At 58.3% G+C, this 24,049-nt stretch overlaps 1 protein-coding gene across 2 annotated transcripts in view; it reads left to right on the top strand.

Annotated features, from left to right (window-relative positions):
• The window catches only part of LMX1B (LIM homeobox transcription factor 1 beta), an 88,441-nt gene extending 66,903 nt beyond the window's left edge, over positions 1–21,538 (top strand). Inside the window, exons 3-8 of one of the 2 annotated variants that reach the window (XM_055400303.2) lie at positions 12,200–12,432; positions 14,582–14,763; positions 14,934–15,011; positions 15,145–15,211; positions 17,391–17,534; positions 17,830–21,538. In XM_055400303.2, the coding sequence (XP_055256278.1) occupies positions 12,200–12,432; positions 14,582–14,763; positions 14,934–15,011; positions 15,145–15,211; positions 17,391–17,534; positions 17,830–17,987 (862 nt within the window). In that variant the 3' untranslated portion in view covers positions 17,988–21,538. Of the gene's footprint in view, positions 1–12,199; positions 12,433–14,581; positions 14,764–14,933; positions 15,012–15,144; positions 15,212–17,390; positions 17,556–17,829 lie in introns of both variants that reach the window. The other variant, XM_055400302.2, reaches the window with a different exon arrangement.
• Positions 21,539–24,049: the final 2,511 nt, after the last annotated feature.

Here is a 24,049-nt window from a genome sequence, read left to right as displayed (position 1 = left end):
GAAAAGGGAGGAGATGGCTCTTCTTGCCCCTGGAGGCCTGTGCTGAGTAGTGGGATACTGGGTACCAGCTTGATTAAGGGCTGTTTTGATAAACTCAGACTTAGGTTCAGTGTATAGAGAGATAGCCCTCAGAGCCTGGGAGTTTAAGTGGGAGAGGGAGGGGTCAGGGGAGGGGTCCTGGTCTTTGAGAGAGAAAGAGAGCCCTTAGTCTGTGGGATCCCAGCTGACGCTGGGATGACACCCCTCCTATGACACCACAAGGCTGCCTTGACCCATGGTTTTGACCCTGAGCAGGTTTTCATTGGCTGCCTGGTAAAAATCTGTGGTGATAAACTTTGTAAGTTTTGTTGCTAACATTAAAAACCACCCTACCTGAGCCTGGGGGGAAATTTAACTTGGTAAATTAGGCAGTACAAAATACAACTGACATCAGGGAAACAACCCGTGGTAAAAATATGTCACTGGCTACAAATTAACCGAAGAGTCAAATCCTGATCATCAGTAGGATATAATACAAGCACAAAGCTGACAATGGAGAAAACCATTATTAAAATTTTTTCATGGGAAATAATTTATCTCAATGAAAATAATTTTAGTAAAATAAAAATGGAAATGGAAAAAGTTGTAAATTATTTAACTGCACTAGAAAGAAAATTGTTCAAAAAATTAAATTGCCTTAATGGAGTTTGTTCCGGAAAACACTTGCTCAAAGGAAGTTTATCAATGTTGTTATAACCCTAATTAAAATGCTGTGGTCTGTGTATAGAGAGTCCAAATCCTTGGGGTCCGAATGACGGGGCCAGACTGTCAGCGTGGCCAGCTGTGAGGCTCTCCACTGGTATCTGTGATTTCTCCTTCCGAGACCCCCTTTCCCCTGGAATACCCTGTCCCCCATTACACCAGGAGCCCACTGAGAGGAAGTGAAATTCCCTAGCATGGTGCTTGCTCTTCGTGGGTATTTGGTAAATGCTTACAGAATCAACTGGCTTCCCTTCTGGCTCAGCTGGTAAAGAATCCGCCTGCAATGTGGGAGACCTGAGTTCAATCCCTGGGTTGGGAAGATCCCCCGGAGAAGGGAATGGCTACCCACTCCTGTATTCTGGCCTGGAAAATTCCATGGACTGTGTAGTACATGGGGTTGCAAAGAGTCAGGCACGATTGAGCGACTTTCACTACAGCATCAAGAAGCCTTACAGTAAAGCCTTAAAAGGCAGTTTCTGCTTTCAAGAGGAGGAATCGTGACATAGGTTTTGGCACAGCGTGGATGGATGGATGGATGTGTGTGTATGGTTGGATGGATGGGAAATGGGCGGATAGCACAGAAGGTGGATGGATGTGTGCATGGGTGCGCGGATGTGTGTGGGTGGACAGACGGATGGATGAATGGACGGATGGTTGAGAGGGGGGATGGGTGGGGGATGGGTGGCTAGAGGGATAACTGGCTGAGAGGCTATGTGAGTGGGTGGGTGGATGGCTAGGTAGAAGGACGAGTAGATGGAAACAAAAGAAACCTGGCCTCTCTCTTCTTTAGCCCAACATCTAAGGCCTCTGGTTTGACCCTTCTCCTTCCTCACCTATGCTGCAATCTTTCTGACCCCCTGTCTCCCTAACCCTGAAAATGGTCTCCGTTTTCTTCTTGCCTTTGCGTGTATTCAACCGCTCCATCTCAGAGTGGCCTCTCCGCTCCTCGGCCACCGCCTGCAGAGCCCAGACTCGAATCAGATGCAGCCCTGCTGCCATCCCAGCCTGCACTTGCCCCAGTCAGTCTTTTGCACGGTTTGTAACCCCCTCCTCCAGGAGGACAGCGCCCCGGTCCTGCCCCCCACCCCGCTGACCTTACACCTCCTCAGGCCCTGTCCGGGATCACTCAGCCCTTTCCAGGCACGCAGCCTTGAGCCCAGCCTGTTCTGGCCACACGGGACCCTGGAGAGAAATCCAAAAGGCCCCTCCATCCCATGGGGTGGGACTTCTCATCTTGCACCTGTGTTGTCGGGCCCTCACCTCTGGACCTTTGGCTCCCCCAGGCCCAGCCCAGGTCACGGGCCCACAGCTCTGAGCTGATGGAGCTAGTGCAGTGGCGGGCAGGGAGGATGAGGCTGAGGCAAGAGAGGGCCTCGAGCACAGGGAGGCCCAGGAATCAAGCAGGGAGCCCGTCTTCCCAGCTTGAACGCAGTTCTGCCAGTTCTGAGAGGTGGTGGTGCCCTCTCCAAGCACCACTTTCCTCTCTTGTGAAAAGAGTGGCAGAGCCTGTGTCTAGGGGTCTTATGGGGGAGGAGTCTGTGTGCAAATAAGGCACAGGGCCTAGGATGTAGGAAAACACTTAATAAATCTTAGCAGGGAATAATAACAGTAATAATGGCCGCTGGGCTTGGCAGCCAGGAGCTGGTGACTCAGTGAGAATGGGGGAAGGCAACATGGGATCAGCTCAGAGGGGTTTGATGAGCAGGTGGAGGATAAGGCATTTGGCCTGGCTCAGAGTAGGTGCTCAGTGAATGTTTGGTGGGTGAGTGAATAAATGAGCCATCAGATGAATGGGATGTGCCAGTGAAGGGCAGACGAGAGAGGAGAGGGCGTCAACCAAAGGCCTGGCCTGGGGGGCAAGCATGTGGGGGCGGGTGGGGGGCCATGGTCAGAAGGACATGATGCTTCACCTTCCACCTGCCCTGCACCACTGACTGTCTCTCCCTGATGTCACCAAGACAGATCTGGTCCCCAGAGAAGCCCCAGTGTCCCCAAATGGAAAAAAAAATTCCTGGGGCTTGCCCCTAGTCCCCCAGGAGCCAGAGCCCCAGAAGTGAGAGACTAGTTATCAGGTGCTGAGAGTGTGTGTGTGTGTGTGTCTATACTGGGAGCTCCCACACAGCATCTGCAGCCTGGATCTCTGTCTGAACTCTAGATTCACTCAGGCCGCTGCCCTCTGGACACGTCCACATGGCGCTCAGAAGGCAGCTCAGGGCTAACAGGTCCAGAGCCGCACTCCTGATGCTGCCCTCCCCAAGCCTGCCCCGGCCTCCGTTTCATTCAGTGGCAACTCCATCCTCTGGTTGCTCAGGCCCCTGATCTTGGGCTCGCCCATGCCTCTGTCCTTTTTCTCACGTCCTCTCGTGTCCCTGTCTCCCTTCAAAATGCATCCCGGCGAGGGCGGCTTCTCAGCACCTTCCCTGGTCGCAGTCGACACCATCTTTTGCCTGGATTATTGCGATGAACTCCCAAAGCATCTCTGGGCCCCCACACAGCTGTCTGAGGACACTGGTTAAAATGCAGATCAGATCACAGCCCCTCTCTGCTCAGGACCCTGTCTCCAACACACCAGGTGACTTGCCCTTCCCCCCACCCCCAATGTTTCTGCCCCTTCTAGCCCTTGCCCTGTTGCTCACCTCTCCAGCCATATCACCTCCTTGCCTTCTCTCCAACACCTCAGGTACACTCAGGCCTCAGGACCTTTGCACTTGCTATTCCCTCTGTTGGGAACTCTTTCCCCCAGAGAAGTCAGTAAGGCCTGAGACTGTTCTTGCGAACCCCCCTGGCCACCGCCTTCGCTTTTCTTTGCTTCATTGTGATTCAGCATTGTCACTATTTGTTGTACTGTGCTAGAGAGGTGTCTCCTGTCTGTCCCCTCACTCTAAATTGGAAGCTGGGGGCGGGGCGGGGGGGGTGGATGATTGGGAGAGACCACCCCTTTGACTCACTGCTACCCCAGCCTCCAGACAGTGCCTGGCACGTAGTAGGTGCCAAATAAATGTGTGTGGAGTCACCGAATGTGTGCCGGCCCGGCCGGGCTGGCCCCCGGATGGTACCCCGGGCTCCCAGCTGGACCCATCCTTCCCTGCCCCTGGCCCCTGACCTCCAGCCCCGGGCTGCGGGCTCCCCACAGCGCCCCGGGCCGGGATCAAAGGGCCGTGGAGCCGGCGGCCCCGCACAGCTGGGTCTGTGCGCCCGCAGGAAGCGCCGGGGCAGCCCTCGCGGCAGGCCCGGCCCCGGCGCGGCGAGGCTGCGGAGAGGCCCGCGCGCCGCCGCCGCCGCCGGTCCCAGCTCCCGGCCCCGCCAAGCATTCCAGCCGCGTGATTGACGCGCGCACCGGGGCCCCCGCCTGCGGCTCCCGCCGCCGCCCGCCTGGCCCGCCGCCGCCGCCGCATCAAAGCAGATGTTTGCAGCTGGTTTGAGTTGGATCCCCATCAACAGGCCCCTTTTTGTCTCAAAATAAAAAACAGCTACGCCCGGAATGATAAGGACGCGGCAGGCACGTGGGGGAGATGTCAACAAGTCGGGGAGGGAGGCGGCCAGGCAGCTCCTTCTGCCTGCTCTCACCCCATCAGCTCCTCCGAGGGCGGGGCAGCCTCCAGCAGCTGCAGGCGGCCCCCGAGAGTGTCCAGGGTCTTGTCCCCTCTGCTTCTGTGAACACCAGCTCACCCCTGACGGACCCCACCAGGAGCCATTCTGACAGGAGTCACCTACTGAGCACTCAGCACCTGGGGCCTGTCCTGGTGCTCTGTGGCGGGTCCACCTAGGGTCCTACACCAGCCTGCAGAGGTGTAGCACCGAGGGGCCAACATGCAGTCATGATCGCCTGTGAGGCAGGGGCTGTGATCCCAGCTTTCAAACTGGAAAACAGTTTCAGACAGGAGAGGTGGCGAGCCCCAAGGTCAGGCAGAGCTGGGACTGAGACTCTTCAGAGCGTTCCTTCTGCCTCTAGGACCGGGTTCTTTTAACTGTCGTGTCACCTTTTCCAGGAAGTCCCCAGCTCTCCTCCAGATTGGCTAGCATGCCTTTCTATGCCCCGCCCCAGCCTGCTGAGTGTACCCCATCAAAGCACATGTCGCATTCTACCAGCTCCCACCGGTGGAGATTTGGTCTGACTCTGTTTCCCAAGTGTCTTGCACAAGCCTGGCACAGTCAGCCTGCTTGGGCGTGTGTGGGGTGAATCCGTGAAGGTGGGGACAGAGGGGTTTCAGTTCCAAGCGCCAAGCCTTATGGTCCCCAGGGAGGGACTGCTTCCAAGGACTGTAGGACTTGGGCCTGGAGAGGCCCTAATGCAGTGGTCCCCGACCTTTATGGCACCACGGACCGGTTTCATGGAAGACAGTTCTTCCGCAGATCGAGGCAGGGGCTGGTAGGGGAGGTTTCAGGATGATTAAAGTGCTTTACATGTATTGTGCCCTTTATTTGTAGAATTACTACATCAGCTCCACCTGAGATCATCAGGCATTAGATCCGGAGGCTGGGGACCCTTGCTCTAAGGGAAACCAGGTTCAAAAGCTGCCTGCTCCCCAGTGTGACCCTGGGTGAGGGTCTCATGGAAGCACATACTCAGGAAGAACTCAGACCCAACTATGTGCTGGGGGCTTCAGACTGAAGTTGAAGGGCAGAAGAGAAGGTTCCGGAACTGCCTTGGGCACCGCATGAGACGTAGCCTGGGGAGAGAGGGCCACACCTCCTGAGACACCCTCTGGGCTTAGCCCTCTCACATCACCAGGAGATGGGGGGATCAACACCCCCATTTTACAGAAGAGGAAACTGAGGCTCAAAGAAGGAACGTCAATGACTCAAGGCCGCATAACTGGTGTTGGAGTCATGGAAATCCACACCTCTGAGGACCAGGCTGAGGATTGGGGGTGAGGGATGAAAAGGACCCTTGAATGAGCAGAAGGATGAGACACAGGACAGAGGGTCCAGTTGGCCCACCTTGAGTCAGATGTCCAGGCCTGGCCCAATCACTTGAAGGTCAGAGAAGCCATTTTATACCAATCCCTGTGTACCATGGATGAAGGTGCCATGCAGGGGTAGGAGGTGTTACTGCAAGACTCCCAGCCTAACGGGAGGCATGTAGAGAACTGTGTTAATAAAAAATTGGGACACTGGACTCCACGTTTTGTGGTTGTGAAGGGGGCACACGAGGACAAATTCAACTTCTCTTGTTAGCTGGTAGTGTTCTCAGACTCCCCCAAAAGCAGAGTGTCCAATATTCTCTTGTCCTTCTGTTATTCCCTTGAAATGACTGCCCATTTCATTTCTCCCAGGGTTGTTCATCCACTCGACAAATAGTCACTAACCACCAACTCAATGCCGGAGCAAAGGGTAGGGGATTGAATTAATTCCCTCTTTCTAAGACAGATATCAGACACACAGATATCTGGATCTGGAGGCATCAGGGAAGGCTTCAGAGAGGAGGTGACGCTTTGAATTGTGTCCTGAAGACTGAAGATAAGTTCAACAAAAAAAAAAAGGGAAAGGTTTGAGAAAACAGGTCATAGAGTCAGATGGAATTTTAGGTGCCAAGGAGGCCAGAAGGGACTTGTTGCATTCAGGGAACAATGAGAAGCGTGGCAGCTAGAGCAGAGCACCGAAGGCCAGGTATGGCAGGGTAGCGTGGGGCCTTGAATGCCATGATTAGATCTTCGGGCTTCTCCGAAAACTGTTGGGAGCTCCCGGACTGAGAACCCAGCGAGGGGCTACATAAACTGTAAAGTGCAGTGATGGGAGTCCGGGAATGGCAGTATAGTGAGGAGGCAGAGGACCTTCTTCTCAGCAAGGAGAGTGAACTGGTGCTGGAAAGGCCTGGGTAGATGATGACAGTGACCGTGATCTGCACTTATCAAGCCTTTCTCGTGTGCCCGGCTGTGACCCCGCTGGACAGGTGGGGTCACTGAGGCTCAGAGAGAAGGGACTTGTGGGATTCCAGTGTGGGGAAATGACAGCACCAGGATTCCAAGCCTAGTGCATGCTGTGTGGCCTCCAAGATCTGGGGATGAAGACCCATGAGGAGAGGCCGCAGGGACCCTGGACATTAGGGAAGCAGTTTAATGAGAGGTGAAAGAATCACCTGTGTTGCATGCATCAATGCAGGTATCAATGGTTTGAAAGTGTTAGTCGCTCAGTCGTGTCCGACTCTTTCTGACTCTAGGGACCATAGCCCGCCAGGCTCCTCTGTCCATGAGATTCTCTAGGCAAGAATATTGAAGTGGGTTGCCATTCCCTTCTCCAGGGGATCTTCCTGACCCAGGGATCAAACCCCAGTCTCCTGCATTGCAGGCAGATTCTTTATCGTCTGAGCCATCAGGAAAGTCCATCAATGGTTTAAGAGAAATTAACAAATCAGATTTGTAATCCATGTTCACGTGCTCCCGAAAAAAATGGTTTTTTGAGTTTTGTTTATTAGCTTTATGACTTTAATACACTGAGCATTAAACAAATAAACCAATGAAAACTCAGAGGAGACGGAGATGTCTTGTCCTAGCCTGGGACACTCTAAGGGAAGGACATCCTGAAAAGGGGAGGTTCTTACTCTGCAATTACAGATGATCTTGGGGGAAGGGGATGTGTTTGCTGCAGGGGGAGATATTCAGTTTGGTTTAAGGAAAACCCACCCAGCCACCTTGCCTGGAGAATCCCATGGACAGAGGAGCCTGGAGGGCTCCAGTCTATATGGGAGCACAGGGTCAGACACAAGTAAGTGACTTAGCACACACACATGCACACTCCCAGCCACACCTACAAGGTGCTGGGCTTATGTCAAGTGATAAAAACTTGGAGTGTTCAGAGCCTTGAGGGCAGACAGATGTGGGCATGGCAAAGGGCCAGGTAATTGATGAATGGAAACATTTGGATGCACAGAGCAAAGAAGGAGTATATGGTGATGCTGCCATGTGACTTTGAACCTGCCCTCTGCATCTTCCTGTGCTCATCTGTGAAACAGACATGGAAACAGTGTCTTCCTTTTAGGGTTCTGTGAGGACTTAATGGGGTGATGCAGCTAGATGTTAATTGAGATCAATGACACTAATGAGACAGCCAGATAATTGAGCCAGGAGTGCTCTGTCCAGCCTCCAGACAGAAGGTGGAAGGAAGGATCCAGAACCCAAGATGGAGATGAGAGGGAGCGTGGTTAGGATCTGTGTCAGGAATCCTGCTCCCAGGGACTCCTGGGAGATCCCGGCGAGGGTAATCCAGGAAAGCATGTTGGACTCACACTGAACAGGAGAAAGGCAGACACCAGCTGTTGTGGAATGCCTTTTAGTGCCAGCAGAGGGCTGAGAACTTTACATGGGTTTAGCCCTCCCAGCAACCCCATGGGTGGGTACCATCATTCGCATTTTACAGATGAAGAAACTGAGGCTCAGAGAGGTTAAAATGTCTTAACTAAAGTCACACAGGGAAAAGTTATGGAGACAGGAGGAAACACCAGGCTACCCGGTTCAGCACCCCCACCTCCCCACACAGCTCCCCTCCCAGGGGGCCCTGCCTCCCCAGGGCAGGTGGGTGGGGCTCCCACAGACCAGCTTGCCCTGCCTCACAGGCTAAACGGCACTCTATTGGCTGGTTCGGAAGTCATTCAGGAGATATTCGCTGCTCACCTTTAGTGTGTGCGGGGACTTGGGCTCAGTGCTTAAGACACAGAGGTGGCCCTGGGGCAGGTGCACCTGGAAATGCATGAAGTGTGTCTGCGACTGGAAGGGAGGAGGGGGCTTTGGGAGGAAGGGATGCCCAAGCTAAATCCTTCCAAATTAGCAGGTGTTTGCCAGCCAAAGGCTGGGAGTAGGGGGGAATGACCTTCTAGGCTGTAGGGACAACGTGTGGAAAGGGTAGGTGGTTTACTGGGAAATGGGGAAGAGGGTCGCATGGGTTGGCAGCAAGTGATGTGGCCACGAGTCTTTCACGAGTCTTTGTCTAGCTTTGGAGCTTCTGGATTGGGGGAGGGGCCAGGACAGGCAGATTGGCACCAAGAGGGCACAACCGTTAGAGGGGAAGCCACAGGTAACTTTGCCTTGGCCAGAACTTCAGAGCCGCCCCACAGCGCCCTCCATCTCTGACCCCAGGACCTGCTGCATCCAGGCTTCCCAGCCCGTGTGGGAAGCAGAAGCACACCCATCTGGAGTCCCCAAGCCCAGTGCTCTTACAGAGGAGGGAAGTGAATGAGGTTCAGACTTGCCCAAGGTCCCAGAGCTGGGAGGGAGGGAGAGCAGGTCCAGGGCTCCAAACCCACGGCCCTTGTTGCTTTCGGGGCCCCTCATGCCAGGCTTTGGGGCGGGAGGGGAAGGGAGGAGTGGAGCTTTTCAGCCCTAGCCATTCTGCGTCTCCGGTCAATATTTGCAGCTTCCAGGCAGTGTTCACAGAGAGGCTTCCCCAGCCCCGCATCACTCCCTTTGTGCTCACAGCTTTAACCTGACAACTCAGCGCATTTTCACACTGAGAAACCGGCAGCGTGGTTGAGCCCATTATACAGATAAGCGAGCTTAGAGGAAGGAAATGACCTTCTCACTTACAAGCCAGCAAGCAGCAGAAACAGGCATTGAACCTGAGTCCATCTGATTCCATTGCCACCCGCCTCTGCTTGGGGCTGCTTCTCAATGGCTGGTTCCACCGACCCTGTGTGGTGGGATTCAGGGAGGGAGTAGGGGCTCACAGAAAGGAGGGGCTCCCGCAGGCACCCGAACCCCTCCCACACACGCCGTTTGTAGCTCTCACCCTGGCGTGGTAGACAAAGGCAGCCCCATAATTGGGAGCAAGTATTTCATGCATCCCCCCCGATGTTTTATTGGGTGGAAGGATGCTTGGAGACCAAACGGATGGCCCATTCCGTTTACAAAGTGTGCACGGTTTGTTTTATTTCCCGAGGTTTTGCAATCTAGATAGCAGATGATGCCCCGAGCGGCTGGCGCTGCCTCCGTAACGGCGCACCAAGCCTTCGGAGAAGCATTAATAATAGATCGTGTTGATGAGTTTGGAGAAAACGGCAATCGGCCCCCCGCTGCCAAGGCATTATCGCGGCTGTTCTGAACGGAGCCTGCGTGGTGGCAGCGCCTGCAAATGCAGGTCAACCCCCCAACCACCACCGCCACCCCCTCCCCTAGACTCAGAGGGCTTCTTCTCTGGGAACCACCCAAGGCGTGCCAACTTGGCCTGGAGCCCCAGCCCTGCCAGGTGGACCCAGAGATGCCCCAGCGCTTATCTGCCCATGGGCCACAGAGACCAGGCTGCAGCCCTTCATTGGGCCCCTAGGTCAGGAGGTAGAGTGTGGGGAGGAGGACAGACAGGGCAGAAGTGTCCCCCATGCCAGAGCAGCAGGTTCTGCGAACCTGGCTTCTTCCCTAGCCCCTTGGCAGAACCGGAGGGCCAGCCCGGTTCCTAGGGCCCTCTGCTTAGGGCACCATGGACACTGGGTGGGTTGCACCCTGAGCAAAGGTCTCCAGCCAGAGGGCCAAATTGGAGCTGACTTCGGCTCATACTCCCCTGGTGAAGCCATGCGCTGTGTGGGCAAGTGGGGTCCTGCCTGCCTGAGCCAAGCCTTCACTTACGGGCTTTGCAGACACTGAGGCCTCCTGGTGGATCAGGTGGATCTCCGTGGAACTGGGAGCTGACAGGGCCATGTGCCATCACTCTGATGCGGGACTCATTCATTAAGTTAAATGCTAAGTCCCATTGAGTCCTGACAACAGCCTTTGAGGAAAGTCCTGTTGACATCCCTGTTTCACAGTACAGGGAACCAAGGCCTGAGGTGAGCATAGAGGAGGCCACGTCCCCCAGACTGGGGCATCAAAGAAGGCTTCCCAGAGGAGGTGGTATTGGAGTTGGGCATTGCAGGATGAGTAGGAGCCTGCTGGGTAGACTAGAGGTGGCTGGCAGGGGTTGCTGGGGTGTCCCCAGTTTGAGTGCCCTGGCTGGTGCCAGGGCAGCAGGCAGAGCTGGGATTGGCCCTGCCCACTGTGTCCCACCCGCTCACCGTGGGTGGCGTGGATGGCAGCCCCGGGAACGGAGGCAGGCCGAGAGCCTCACATTTATGGCCGTTTCTGTTCCAGAACCGATTAGTAGAGAATTGCAGCTGTAATCTGTGCCTGTGAAGGCGGGCCATAAAGAGGGATGGGATGCGCGCAGTGCTCCCAAGGTGGCGCCCGCAGACGTGGCCCGGGGACGCGGGGAATGAAAAATGGTTTTAATTCCCTCCCAGCAGCAATAATTTGATTCTTCATAAATTTTTCCATCAAAGTGTTGTTGAGGCTGAGTTCCCACAGAGCAGGGCACGTGACAGGGATGGGGAGACTGGAGGAGCGGTCAGTAGGTGCAGGCTGGGGCGGGGCCCTGCTCACACCCACCCCACCCCCACCCCCAGCATTGTCTCCCGAGATGAAAGATGGATCCTCTGTCACGGAGGGACCAGATCAGGCCCCAGATGATGCAGAGCCGGCTCCATCATTTACTAGCCACGTGACCCTGAGCACGTGCCTGCCTCCCAGCACCTCAGTTTTCTTATCTCTAAAATGGGATTAATATTTCCTGCCTCGTAGGGTTGTTGCAAGGATGGATGAAATGCACTTCTGTACACGGAGTGCTTAGAAGAGCGGCTGATACTGCACATGTGTCCTGTGACTGTCTGTTCACGGGCGAGATTCCTAGGCTGAAATGAGAAATAAACAGGTGTGTTCGAGGCAAGGGCCAGAGGAAGAGCATGACAGAGGGCCGCGGTGATGGCGCCCTGAAGGGCCTCAGGCTGTTCCGTAGGCCTGCAGCCTCCGGGAGTAGAGGAGTGAGAAGGGAAGCGGGACTGTGAAGGGCCTGAGGGCCAAACTCAGGAACTTGGAGGTTCTCCTGAGGGCACGAGGGAGCCATGGATGAGCCTGGGGCAGGGCAGCAGCGTGATCGCGTGTGTGCTTTGGACAGACCCCTCTGGTTCTCATCCTGGAGGGTGAGTCAAAGGGTTGGAGAGGCGATGAACCAGGGAGGACACTGGGCCAGCCCCTCAGGCAGGAGGGGAGGGAGCCAGGCTGGGTGAGGGGTTGGGCAAGACTGGGGATCACTTGGATGTGGGGGAGAGGCAGCGCCAAGGAGGAGGAGCACAGGTGCTGGAGGGCGGGCGGATGGGACCTGTGGGCTGCCGGTCCTTCCACTCAGGGCAGGGCCCACCCGGCTCTCAGGGAAGGTGGAGGCTGGCCCTGCACTCTGCCCTCTAGTGGCCGCTGTGCCTCCGAGCGGGCAGGCTCTTGAGCTGACATCTCTGGGCAGGATGCCCAGCGCCCATCTTGGGGTCGTCAGGGGCCCTGCCAGCCAAGGGGTAGGGCTCCCACTGTCGGGCTCTGTGCCCAGGGAGGGCCTCTCCCACTTGGGCCGGGGGGTTCCGGGTGGCAGGGGGAAGAGGTGCTCTGTGGGCAGTGCCTCTGGGAGGGACCCCTGAGCCCAGCCAACCTGCCCCGCTCCTGTGCACCCACAGGCTCTTCGCGGCCAAGTGCAGCGGCTGCATGGAGAAGATCGCCCCCACCGAGTTCGTGATGCGGGCGCTAGAGTGCGTGTACCACCTGGGCTGCTTCTGCTGCTGCGTGTGTGAGCGGCAGCTACGCAAGGGTGATGAGTTTGTGCTCAAGGAGGGCCAGCTGCTGTGCAAGGGTGACTACGAGAAGGAGAAGGATCTGCTCAGCTCCGTCAGCCCCGACGAGTCCGACTCCGGTGAGCTGCGGCTGGAGCCGGGGCGGGTGGCGGGTGGGGGCCTTGGCAAGCACGCCGCGGAGGGTCGCCCTGCAGGAGAAACCCGCTCTGGACCCTGGGACCTGTACCCCACACAGACGCTGCACCCACACCCACAGCCAGTGCACACACACACGGAGGTGTTCACGTGTGCATGGCCCCACAGGCCCACAAACGCACCTGGACACGATCACGCACAGGTCTAGGTGCGTGTGATCATACATGCACACGCACAAGCACATGAAATGTGTGTGTGGAGACCTACGCCCAGGAATGTAGAAACACAGCCACGTGTCCACGTGTAGACATGTGCTTACATGCCCAAGCATGCCAAAGCCCACCCCCATGCAAACACACATGTGTACACATGCCCTAGCACACTTGCACGATAAGCATCGGGCTACACGTTCATCCAGGTGCCCACAGGTACTGTAGTTTGCACACACACGAATGCATGCCCCCTGCTCTCTGGCCCAGCAGCCCCCCTTTCCCTTGCTGTGACCCCACCGCAGCCCCACCTCACAGGGGTCTCTCCCAGCACCGAGTCTGCAGGCATCTGATCTGATGCATCCTGTCTCCATCACGCCCCCCTAAAGCTTCAGCAGTGGGGGGACTCGGGTCCTCGGTGGTGGAGGGAAAGCCTCCATTTCCTGGGGTGAAGGCTCCTCTCCATCCTACTCCAGCCCCGCAAAGACTGGCCATTTGGAGCTCTCCTGGCAGGAAGGGCAGGGCCAACCAGGGACAAGTTATTAAAGAGGAAGAAGTCAGGAAGCAGGCCGGCACCTGGTCATTCCTGGAGGTGGCAGACAGACTGGAGCAGGGGGCGTGGGGAGGAGGTGCCCTGGCCTGCCAGGCCCTTGTGGGGAACCTGGGGCCCATGGTCAGAGGACCTGCCCATACAAAGGAGCCGTGTCCTGCCGGAGCCCTTGGAGGGGGTTATGAACTGCCTATGCATCTATCCCTCTGCCTGCCCCTGGGCAGGGCATCGTAGTGGCCAGGCTGCCTGGGCTCCTGAGGGAGAGCTGGGGGCAGCCAGGTGCCATTGGCATATTCCTGCCAGGCCTAGGAAGGGGTTCTCGGAGGGAGGCCCCCCTCCACAGGGACTCATGCTTGGAGGAAGATGGGCTGGGGGCAGCAGGAGGCATGGGGGGTGGGGGAGGCTCTGCTCTCTGGGGCCGGCATCTCTGAGACCCATAACTCGGGCATGCAAGTGGGTATGGGTGTTGCTGGGTGAAGATGCATGCTTCTGCATGCAGGTGTGTGTGTGTCCAGACGTGTGCATGCTTGTATGTCCCTGCCTGAGAGCATGCATCTGTGTGTATGTGTGTGTGAGTACATGCGCACGTCACAGCCATGAACACACCTGAGTGAGAACATCCAGAGTGTGTCTTGTATGTCTTTGCTTGTCAATCCTTAGTCCTGGAAGCTCCTTGGAGCCTCCTTTCTGGGCCCCAAGGCCTGGCCGGTGCTGGGCTAGTGCCATGGGAACTGGTTTTCCCAAAGGCAGGCATGCTTGGCTGGGGTCCCCCAGGGACCGGAGGCCACAGGCCAGGGCGGGGTGCAGGCCGGTTGGGTCAGGGGAAGCCCAGGGCCAGACTGAGCACAGCTGCCCGCACCTCTCATCAGGAGGGCCGTGGGCCTGAAGGCAGACCAGCTGCCTGTGAGCGTCGGCCTAGCTCTGCTTCCTTCCATGTGTCAGTCACACGTGTGCACCTGCGTATTTCTGCAGTGCCCGAACCTGTCCCCATGTGGGCCTGTCTCTCTGCCTGTCTAAATGCGTGCGCATCTGAGTGTGCAGCGTATGTCCGTGCCTGCTCACCAGGGTGCCTTCCTCTGCCTGTCTGGTCAGCAGGGCAGGTCTGGTGGCTTTGGTTCAGGTCTCCCCAGGGGGCTGAGATAAGATCGCGAGGACCCTTCGCTGAGGAAGGGAACACACCGGGCTGGGTGGGGCAGTGGGTGGGCAGGAGGTGAGAGATGAGACGAGGCGGGGGCTGTGGGCCGAGGGAAGGGGGCGGTCTTTACCTTGGGGGCCCGGGGCAGTCATGCCAGGTGTTGGCAGAGGTGACGGGACCCCAGCAGGCAGCGGGTTCCTGAGGACGCGGGCTGACCCGCCGCATCGTGTCCCCCACAGTGAAGAGCGAGGATGAGGACGGGGACATGAAGCCAGCCAAGGGACAGGGCAGCCAGAGCAAGGGCAGCGGGGACGACGGGAAGGACCCCCGGAGGCCCAAGCGGCCCCGGACCATCCTCACGACGCAGCAGCGAAGAGCCTTCAAGGCCTCCTTCGAGGTCTCCTCCAAGCCCTGCCGGAAGGTGAGGGGCGGCCGGGGTGGGGCGGGGGCTGACACCTCCACACCCGCTGCCTTTCCAGACTCCTGCGGGGACCTGGGCGTCCCTGCACCTCCCAGCCCAACCCCCCGGACCTGCCGCCTCCCAGCTCCTGCCCGCCCCCGGGCCTGACCCATCTCCCTCTCTCTGGGCAGGTCCGAGAGACGCTGGCGGCGGAGACAGGCCTCAGCGTGCGCGTGGTCCAGGTCTGGTTTCAGAACCAAAGAGCAAAGGTGAGGACCGGCCATCGGCCACCCTGCTGGGCAAGGGAGAGGGCGGGCAGGCAGAAGACCGGGAGCCTGATGAGGGTGGGGCGGGAGTGCGTGGGGGCTGAGGCGGGGCTGGCATGCACCGTGTCTCCTGCAGATGAAGAAGTTGGCACGGCGGCATCAACAACAGCAGGAGCAGCAGAACTCCCAGCGGCTGGGCCAGGGTGAGCCAGGGGCCCAGCGTGGGGCTCAGTCTGTCGCGAGACTCCCAGGAAATTTCTCCTGCCCTGGGGGTAGCTGATGCCTGGGAACCTGCTGAGATCAACGGACAGGCAGTGGGGACCACGGGACACAGGAGGAGGAGAAATGGCGGGGGAGGTGGCCCAGAGTGGGGACAGAATTTCCACATTCACCGTGTCTGTGTGCCAGGCACGGTCCTCACCATTCAACAGCTTCCGTCTCACTTAACTCACAGATCCCTGAGAGGAGGGGCATTGTTACCGCCCATCTGAGGCTCAGGAGACTAAGGGACTCACGGGGATCACTCAGCTAGTAAAGGGCAAAGCTAGGCTTTGGCCCTGAGTGTAGGGCCTCTGCCTGCATGCTCAGTTGCTCAGCCATGTCTGACTCGGCAACCGCATGGACTGTAGCCCTCCAGACTCCTCTGTACATGGGATTCTCCAGGCAAGAATACTAGAGTGGGTTGCCATGCCCTCCTCCAGGGGATCTTCCCAACCGAGGGATCGAACCTGAGTCTCTTATTGTCTCCTGCATTGGCAGGCAGGTTCTTTACCATTGGACCACCAGGGAAGTTCCTGTCGGGCTCCTAAATCTGTGCTTTTAACACAACCACACATCCTCCTGCCCACGTAGAATTCAGCAGAAGTCTGCAGAGAAATCTCCAGAGAAAGTCTGCAGGGTGTTGAGGAGTCCAGGGTGGACTGAGCTTTGCCCAAATGCTGTTTCCACATCTTGGACCAGGGCTGGCCACCCAGACCCCAGCGGGACTGCAGTGGAGCCTTCTAGGCCTTAGAGGTGGCCCAGATGTTCCCCGAGACCGCTGGACTGGGGTGGGGACTGCTGCTGTCCGCTCCCATGGGAGACGAGTGCCCTGAGGCAGATGCCAAGGCACTGATGGGCAGCTCAGGACTCTGAGGCCAGGCCAGTGTTCCAGGCTGGACCCGGGGCTTCAGGGCTGTGCGTGGCCTCACGGCCCAGCTCTCCCTGTCCTCTCTCTGCCCCGTCTCCTGAGACAGCCCAGCCTTCAGGGGCTGCCGCCGTGGCCGTGGGCACCTCAGCCCGCTCCTACGCTCTGTCCTGCGCTCCGGCGTTCCTAGCTGCCCCCGGACACAGTCTCCCCAGGAACATTCCAGGTCCCCTCGAGCTCATCACAGCCCACACTGCACTTCATGCCATTGTTCCCAGGCCACGTGCACACAACACCCCCTGCTGCTCCCCGCCCCCGCCACCCCCCCGCCCTGGCACCCACACCAGAAACCCGGGAGTCACCTCTGACCTGTCCTGTTGCACGAGCACTGCATCTGCTCAGTCACCCAGTCAGGCGATGATTTCTTCTCCCAGGTTCCTCATGCCCCTCTTAGACTTTCCTGCATCTACCTTAATAGGGACCCAAGCCCCTTGCCCACCTGGCTCCTCTTGATGGGCCCTGCCTCTGTCCTCCACCCTCCCAGCCTTTCTCCACAGTCCCTCCACAGCCAAGACCCTCCACCGGCTTCCTACAGCCTTGGGGGACACCCTGCCCCCCACTCAGCTCGGGTCCCCAGGGATGACCTTCTCTCCCCAGGCATGACCTTCTCTTGTTGTCATGTCCAGCCCCATGGACTGGGCTCCCTGCTCCCACTGGGCAGTTTCTCCCTTCTCTGCCTTTGCTGCCCTTCAGCCTGGCATCCTGCTCCTGGCTAGGCTGGTCAAACCCTCTGCTGGTTCTTGAAGTTACATGGAGGTGGAAGGCCCCTTCCTCCAGGAAGCCCTCCTTCCCTGAGCCTTGTTGACCCAGGTGCAGGCTCCACCTTGATGCTGCGGGTGCAGGGCACTCAGTACACCCATGTGGCATGAGTCATTACTGGCTGTTACCGGAAGCCTCTGACTTTGGATAAACTAGTTCTTCCAGAGGCGCTGGAGTGTGTGTGGGGGGGGGGCAGGTTGGTGGGGGCAGGTCAGATATGGAGACTCAGCTACCCTGGAAGGTCATGGGCAACCTCAGCAAGGGGAGGGACTGGGAAGGAGGAGATCAGAGGGATGGCAGCGGAGAGCCTGGACTGGGTAGCGGGCTGGAGGTCGTGTGGGACGGGAAGCCATGGGGGACTCCTGGGGTGCATCTGTGAGGTGCCCTTTAGGCCAGGATAGCCCTGGGCGGTTGGTAAGGGCGTGGTCTCCCCCCAGAGGTCCTGTCCAGCCGCATGGAGGGCATGATGGCCTCCTACACGCCGCTGGCCCCGCCGCAGCAGCAGATCGTGGCCATGGAGCAGAGCCCCTACGGCAGCAGCGACCCCTTCCAGCAGGGCCTCACGCCGCCCCAAATGCCAGGTGACCACATGAACCCCTATGGTAAGCTGCCCCAACCCTCATGGCCCAGCACTGCCCCTGCCCCCCAGCCTGACCTGGCAGGCCATTCCAACACAGACCACCTCCCTCCTCCTGTCGGGAAGGGGGCGCCCTGGAGATTCCCACCCGCAGCCCCCAACCCCTCTGGTCAGGCCCCACCAGCCAGCAGTCATCCTGTCCCTCCCTCACCTCCAGCCAGTGGGGCCCCCAGGAGCCCCCCACATGGACCCCCCGGTGCTGACCCCCATCCCTCTGCCCGCCGCCCCCCCACCTCCAGGCAACGACTCCATCTTCCACGACATCGACAGCGATACCTCCTTAACCAGCCTCAGCGACTGCTTCCTCGGCTCCTCAGACGTGGGCTCCCTGCAGGCCCGCGTGGGGAACCCCATCGACAGGCTCTACTCCATGCAGAGTTCCTACTTCGCCTCCTGAGAGCCAGCCGGGCGGCACGGACGCTTGGGCAAGGGTCCTGGAGTGGGGGACTGCTGGCCGCAGATGCTGCCTCACCACCCCCAGCCCCACCGCCCGCACAGACTCTGCAGACAGCCATACGGTGCCCTCCCCTCGGCCAACCGGGCCTGGCTAATGTGCCCACCGGGCAGAGCCAGACAGGCAGATGGGCGCAGCCTGGGCAGGGACTGTGTCCTGCCCCCAGAGACCGTGCCACCCCCAGGGACCCAGAACTCTCGGACAGCCACTCGCCTCCCAGCCCCACCTTGGCCTCCATCGCCTCCCTCCCCCTCCCCATCTCTTTTATGGGAAGCTTAAATTCTCTCTATTTTTTTAAATGTCCCCTCTGTGTCCAGGCCACCTCCGTGCACAGGCCTAGGTCAAGGCAGGGCCCCCCCCCCACATCGTGCATGCCGCAGACGATGGCGTGAGAAGCCTGTGTACCCTGTGCCCTGCACTGTGCCCACCTCTGGGGGCAGGCCCACCAGCCTAGGATCACCCCTTCTACCTGGAGCCTGGGGCGGGAGTGGGATGAGCCTGGCACGTGGGCCAAGCCCACCACAGCTCTCCTCTGGGGACGGGGGAGTCACGGGGGCACCAGGGGCGGGAAGGTTGAGCCCAGGCCAACTCAAAGGGATGGAGACACACATGCACACGCACACGCTACAAGGCACACCCATGCGGATGTGCACTTGGGTACCTAGGCACGCTGAGAGAGACGGAGAGGCCTCTGAGGGTCAGCCGTGCCATGTCAGGAAGGGGAAGGAGGCCAGACGGGGGGCAGGGAGCCCCTCTGACAGTAGTAGGAGGGGCGGGAGGAAGGGCAGAGGAGGTGAGCTCAGCGCACATGGATGAAGGTTTATCTTTGCCTCCGCTCAGATGGGGGCTGCCTGGGCAGTCAGAGGCGCAGAATCAGGCCACACGGCAGAGCTTCCAGGTGGGAAGGCATGTCAGAAGCACCCCCTTGACACTCCATCCAATGCTGGGCTCTCACCCAAACTGCTCCTGCCTCTCCTTGCACACCTCCAGTGACGAGGAGCTCACTACTTCATCGGGCCCCAAGTTCAGCTGCCTCTTCTGCTGATCTCACCTCTGTCCCTTTTCAGCCTTTGTCCTTGCTTCTTGAAGCCAGGCTTTTCCAGCTTCCTTTTAAAAGCCCTTCCTTTTCCAGCTCTTCCTTTGAAAATTGTACCTCCCCCACCCCACCCCCCACCCCCCAGCCTGGCTCCCACTTTCCCTCTAAACATGTAGAACAGATATAACCCAGTCTCCCCACTGTCATCAGCCAGCCTGGCCCCTCCGGGCTCTTCTTGTTCCACAAAGTTGCACAGGGTCTCAGCTGATGCCCCGCGTCCTTCTGCAGCCTCAGCCCGCCCGGGTTCTGTGCCATCTTGGTCCTGGGCCTCCACTGGTCCCACAGGCAGCCACTCTGTCTTTTTGAGAGTTGGTCCCCCTTCTCCTCTTGGGCCCATATAGTCAAGTCATGCTGGGGGCACTTGGAGCAGGTCTGGGGTAGATGCTCCCTGCCCAGTAGACCTGGCCTTTCTCTCCCAGACTCTTTATGTTGAAAGGAACCTCAGGAATGGATCAACTAGTCTGCCCATTATTCAGCAGCTGGAAAACTGGACCAGGAGAAGGGCAGGGACAGGCCTCTCAGCTAGTCAGGAATAGAGCTGGAGCAGAGAATAGGGACACCATGCCAGCTCCTCACCCTCTGTGCCAGGTGAACGGCCTCTGGGGTGGGGGACGTGACTCCTCTTGGTAGACTTGCCCCCCGCTGGGTCCACATTAAACCCCAAATCCAGCCTGGGCTCTGCCTCTGCCATGACACTGCCCTCTCCCAGGAGCTGGTACAGGACACACGTGCTGATGACCTGCAGGTTGTCAAAGCCAGAGGGTTCTCAGCTCCCTGTGCCAGAGAAACCCCATCAGCCAGTTTAGGTTAACTCCTTCGCTCTACTGCAGCTTGCTTGCCCCAGGATCTGATGACCACTCTGCCCAAACCTGGACTGGGTGTCGGGACACAGATGCACAAGATATAGGGCCCCTTTTGAGGACCTCCCTCCTGGGAGAAGAGACATACACATTCTTTCCCAAGCCTTTCTAGACATTGTTGAGGACCCATTTCTTAGATGAGGAACCTGAGGCTCAGAGAAGGCTACCCAGCAGAAGCACACGGGACCAGTCAGGCTTGCTGGGGTTGCGGCGAGTTGAGATGACTGGATTCTGGCCACTTCATGTAGGAAAACACAGCCTTGACCTGGGGCAGGGGAGGTGAGTGGCCAGGACCAACCCACCCCTGCTGTGATGTGGGACCACCATCACATGGTGCCTGGGTGGGAAGCCAGGGGAAGGGGGACGTAACAGACTGTTCTCTGGAGGAAGAGGGAGAAAGTGAGGGGTCGGGGGGGGAAGTGTCAGAGGAAAGTGGAATTCTGCTTCCCTTTGGGGAAGCTGAGGCTCAGAGGGAGGAAGGGATCTGCCCCTGGTAACACAGGGAGTGTTACCACCTCCACCATGGAGCCCTCCAGGGAGGCCACACAGAGGGACAGTGGTTCTAAGGGTCAGCCACGGGCCCAGCAGAGCCCATAGAGAAGGGGCCAGTGCCAGTGGGCTGGACATCTCGGGAGGCTTCCTGGAGGTGGTGACGTGGGGAGTCCACCAAGTCCAGATGAGCAGGCCCTAGCAGTGAGGCTCGGGGGAAGGAGAATTGGCTGACCTCTGCCCAGCCCCAGCCTGAGCTCTGGGCACCACCTGGGGTGAGACTCTCACCTCCCGTCTGGGAGAACCTGCAGCTCTGGGGCTCACTCTGCCCTGCAGGGAAGGGGGAGGGCCACGCTCACAGATGCGCACACACACACACACACACAGCCAGACACACATGAAGGCTCACAGACCCACATTCACAGACACGCCGCCTGGGGGCTGGGGAAGCAGGAGGGACCCTCGAACCTCTGGCCCTTGGACTGCGCCATTGCCAGTGGGCCTCTCTGTCGTGGCTGCCCCACCGGGGTCCCGCGGGAGCCCAGCCCAGCCAGGTGTGGGGACCGGGCCGCCGGCCATTCCTGTTCTCCTTGTACAGACTCTCACTGTCCACCCGCCATCCCCAGACACATTTTATTTAATAACTTGTCATTGTTAAATTATTTATTAGCGTTTACCACATCACCACCCCCACCCTGCCCTCCACTCTCACCTTCTGCCTCTTCCCACGAAAGCAGAAAATGGAAACAACAGAAAAAGACAAGGCATCAGTATATTTGTAAATAAACCAGCCTGTACACGCCTGTGGTGCCTCTCCTTGGGGGGATGGGCTGTGCGGGGCCTGAGCCAGTCCTGCCTGAGACGCCAGCAGATTTCTCAATGGGCGCCAGGGTCAGCAGATCAGGAAGGGAGAGCCTGGGGTCCCTGGTCTTGCCCAACACATTCCCTTGTTCCATCCTATAATCGTCACCTCCCCATCCTTGTCCTGTCCCAAACCCAACCCATCACCATCCTTGAAGCAAATGTGTCCCTCCCGTCTCAATCATCCCTTCCCCAACACACTCAACCAACCACTACAGGGGCCCCTAAGTGCAGCCACTAGGCTGAGAACTGACATTGGTCCCTGCCTCCCAGAGGTAGACAGTGTGACATGAGCTCAGCTTTGTTACAGGGGTACCCAACCTCAACTGGAAAGGCAGAGCATCATGGAAGGCTTCCTGGAAGAAACTGCATATTAAACTGAGATGGGACGTTAGCTGGTGTAGGGGGACTGGGTGAGGAGGAGGAGGAGTGTCTGCAAGTTCTTCAAGCTTATGCAAATACCTCAGGTGCAGGCAGAATCTTGTGACTCTCCTAAACTGCAAGAATAGCTAAATTTGGGGCTGGGGGAGAAGCAATGAGGCCAGAGGCAAAGCCAGACCATCCAGGGTCTTGCTGCTGAGTGGAGGATGGATCCAAGTAGGTCAGATGGACTGGACAAAGATGGGAGTCAATGGGTCACCTAGGCAACAGATGATGACGGCTCTGACTAGGGGGGGTAATGGGAGAAAGAAGGAAGCAGATCCTGGAGATTCTGTGAGAGAGGGGAGTGAAGGCAACATTGAGGTTACTGGATCGCTGGGACGGGGTCCCTGGAGCACTCTGACCTGGGGCACGGGGAGCTGATGGTCTCTGGGGCATCTATGAGATGTCAGGGGCAGGGCTGAGCCTCAAAGGGGCCAGACCTGAGCATCCAGGTGTTCAACAGCCAGGTAGCTGGTCACCGAGGCACAAGGTGGGTGAGATCACTTGGGGGACTGCAACAGGGAGAATGAAGCTGAGGCCAAATCCTGAGGAATCACGAGGGCTTGGGGCTGGATCCAGGGGAGATGGTGGCCCTGGGATCCAGGGGAGATGGTGGTTAGGGTGGGGTCGGGTGGGGTGTGGAGATGGCAGAGACTCAAGGAATTTGGCTCTCCAAGTATATTCCTTGAGGTCTCGAGGTTCCCTAGAGTACCTTGGGGCATACCAGTGTGTGCGCATGCGCCAGCAGGTGTTGCTGATGGGGCCGTGGGTCGGTTGTGCAGGAAGCTGGGTGTCTGCAGGTGGTCAGTGTCTGGTGTGCAGCGGGCTGTCTAGACTCCTACGGGGTCAGGAGTCTCAGACTTGTGTCTGTGTGCAGGTGAGGACACTCGCGCATCCCCTCCTGGGTGCATCCCTGTGCGTCTCTGCCTGCTTGTGCACCTAGGAGGCCCCAAGCCCGCAGACCCGAAGTCCTGATGCTCTCCTCTCTCCACCATCGTCTGGCTGCTCCTTCTCAGCCCCCTCCCCGTTCCTGCAGCCAGGAGCACCTGGGAGCACCTGCACCCCCTGGGGACGGCCGCACCCCACCCTCTCCTGCAGCCTCGGGTGACTCGCAGCCCCAGGGGCTTCCGGACTTGTTCATTGCCTCCTCCAAGGTCCCATTTTCAGAAGGGAAACCCAAGGCTCAGAAGGAGGACATGGCCAGCTCAGTGCGACAAAGCAAACAAGGGGCAGTAGAAACACGGCTCAAAACCAGGTTCGGCTGCGAACCCGTGGCCTGGACACCACCCCGGCTGCCTCCCCAAGCCCACACTCTGGCCCTGCAACCTGGTCCTCCAAGGTCAGGTCCAGAGACCCAGGAAACTCTTCCCTTCCGAATGGCCTCACTGAGGCTCGGAGAAATCGAGTCACTTGGTCCAGACTGCAACAGGAGGCAATACTAACTTGGGTCTTCCATCCAAGCCCCAGGCCTGGGCTTCTGAGAGGCGCCTCCCAGCCCCCTCCCCCACCCCACCCCCAACGGTGAGCTGACAGCTCTCTTGCCAACAGCAATCGTTTAAAATCCTGTCACTAAAAAATGTTTGGGTGGGGGTGGACAGGGGTCTGTGCTAACCCACTGCTCCCCTCTCTCCTGCCTGTCTTCTCCCCCCAGCCCAGAAGGTGAAGTCAGGGGAGAGGGAGGAAATGTAGGCCCGATCTGGAGACGAGAGGGTGTGAGACAGGTCTCCCTCCAGGCCCCTTTTTCCAGAGGACCGATACTAGCCAAGTCCGTGCCAATGCCAGTCATAGACTTCAGCCTACTGACCCTCACAATCCAGAACCGCTCTTATCCCCTTGTACAGATGAGAAAACTGAGGCTTGGAGAGCAGTAACTTGCTCCAGGGTGATTCTTCCCAGGTACCTGGGGTTGGAGAGGGTCTAGAGTCGAGGGGAGTGGTGGTCCCAGGAGAGGAATGTGATTCTGAGCCCACCTTACCAAGCTGGTCCTCGTGTGTGAGACCCAGTTGGGTCCTGCCTCTGGAGCCCACCACTGCTGCCTTTCCTGAGAGAACTTCGGGTGTGAGACCTGGACTGGAGCGGGTGAGGTCTGGGCAACAGCTGGGTGGAATGCGAATCTACCAGGACAGGTGGGTGGTGAGACGCGTGGTCCGACAGGCATTAGGATGGTCTGAATGAGAGCGGCCACAGTCCCCCACCAGGATGAGGGGGCACCCCCGCCAGGCTTGGGCAATGCAGTTGGCCTGCCTGCCCATGGCTGACCTGCTAAAAGTTTTGAC

This window comes from Moschus berezovskii, chromosome 11 (assembly GCF_049115385.1).
Source record: "Moschus berezovskii isolate FMDL1 chromosome 11, NW_MosBer_1.0, whole genome shotgun sequence".
Classification (NCBI taxonomy): domain Eukaryota; kingdom Metazoa; phylum Chordata; class Mammalia; order Artiodactyla; family Moschidae; genus Moschus; species Moschus berezovskii.
This window is presented reverse-complemented; position numbering and strand designations above follow the sequence as displayed.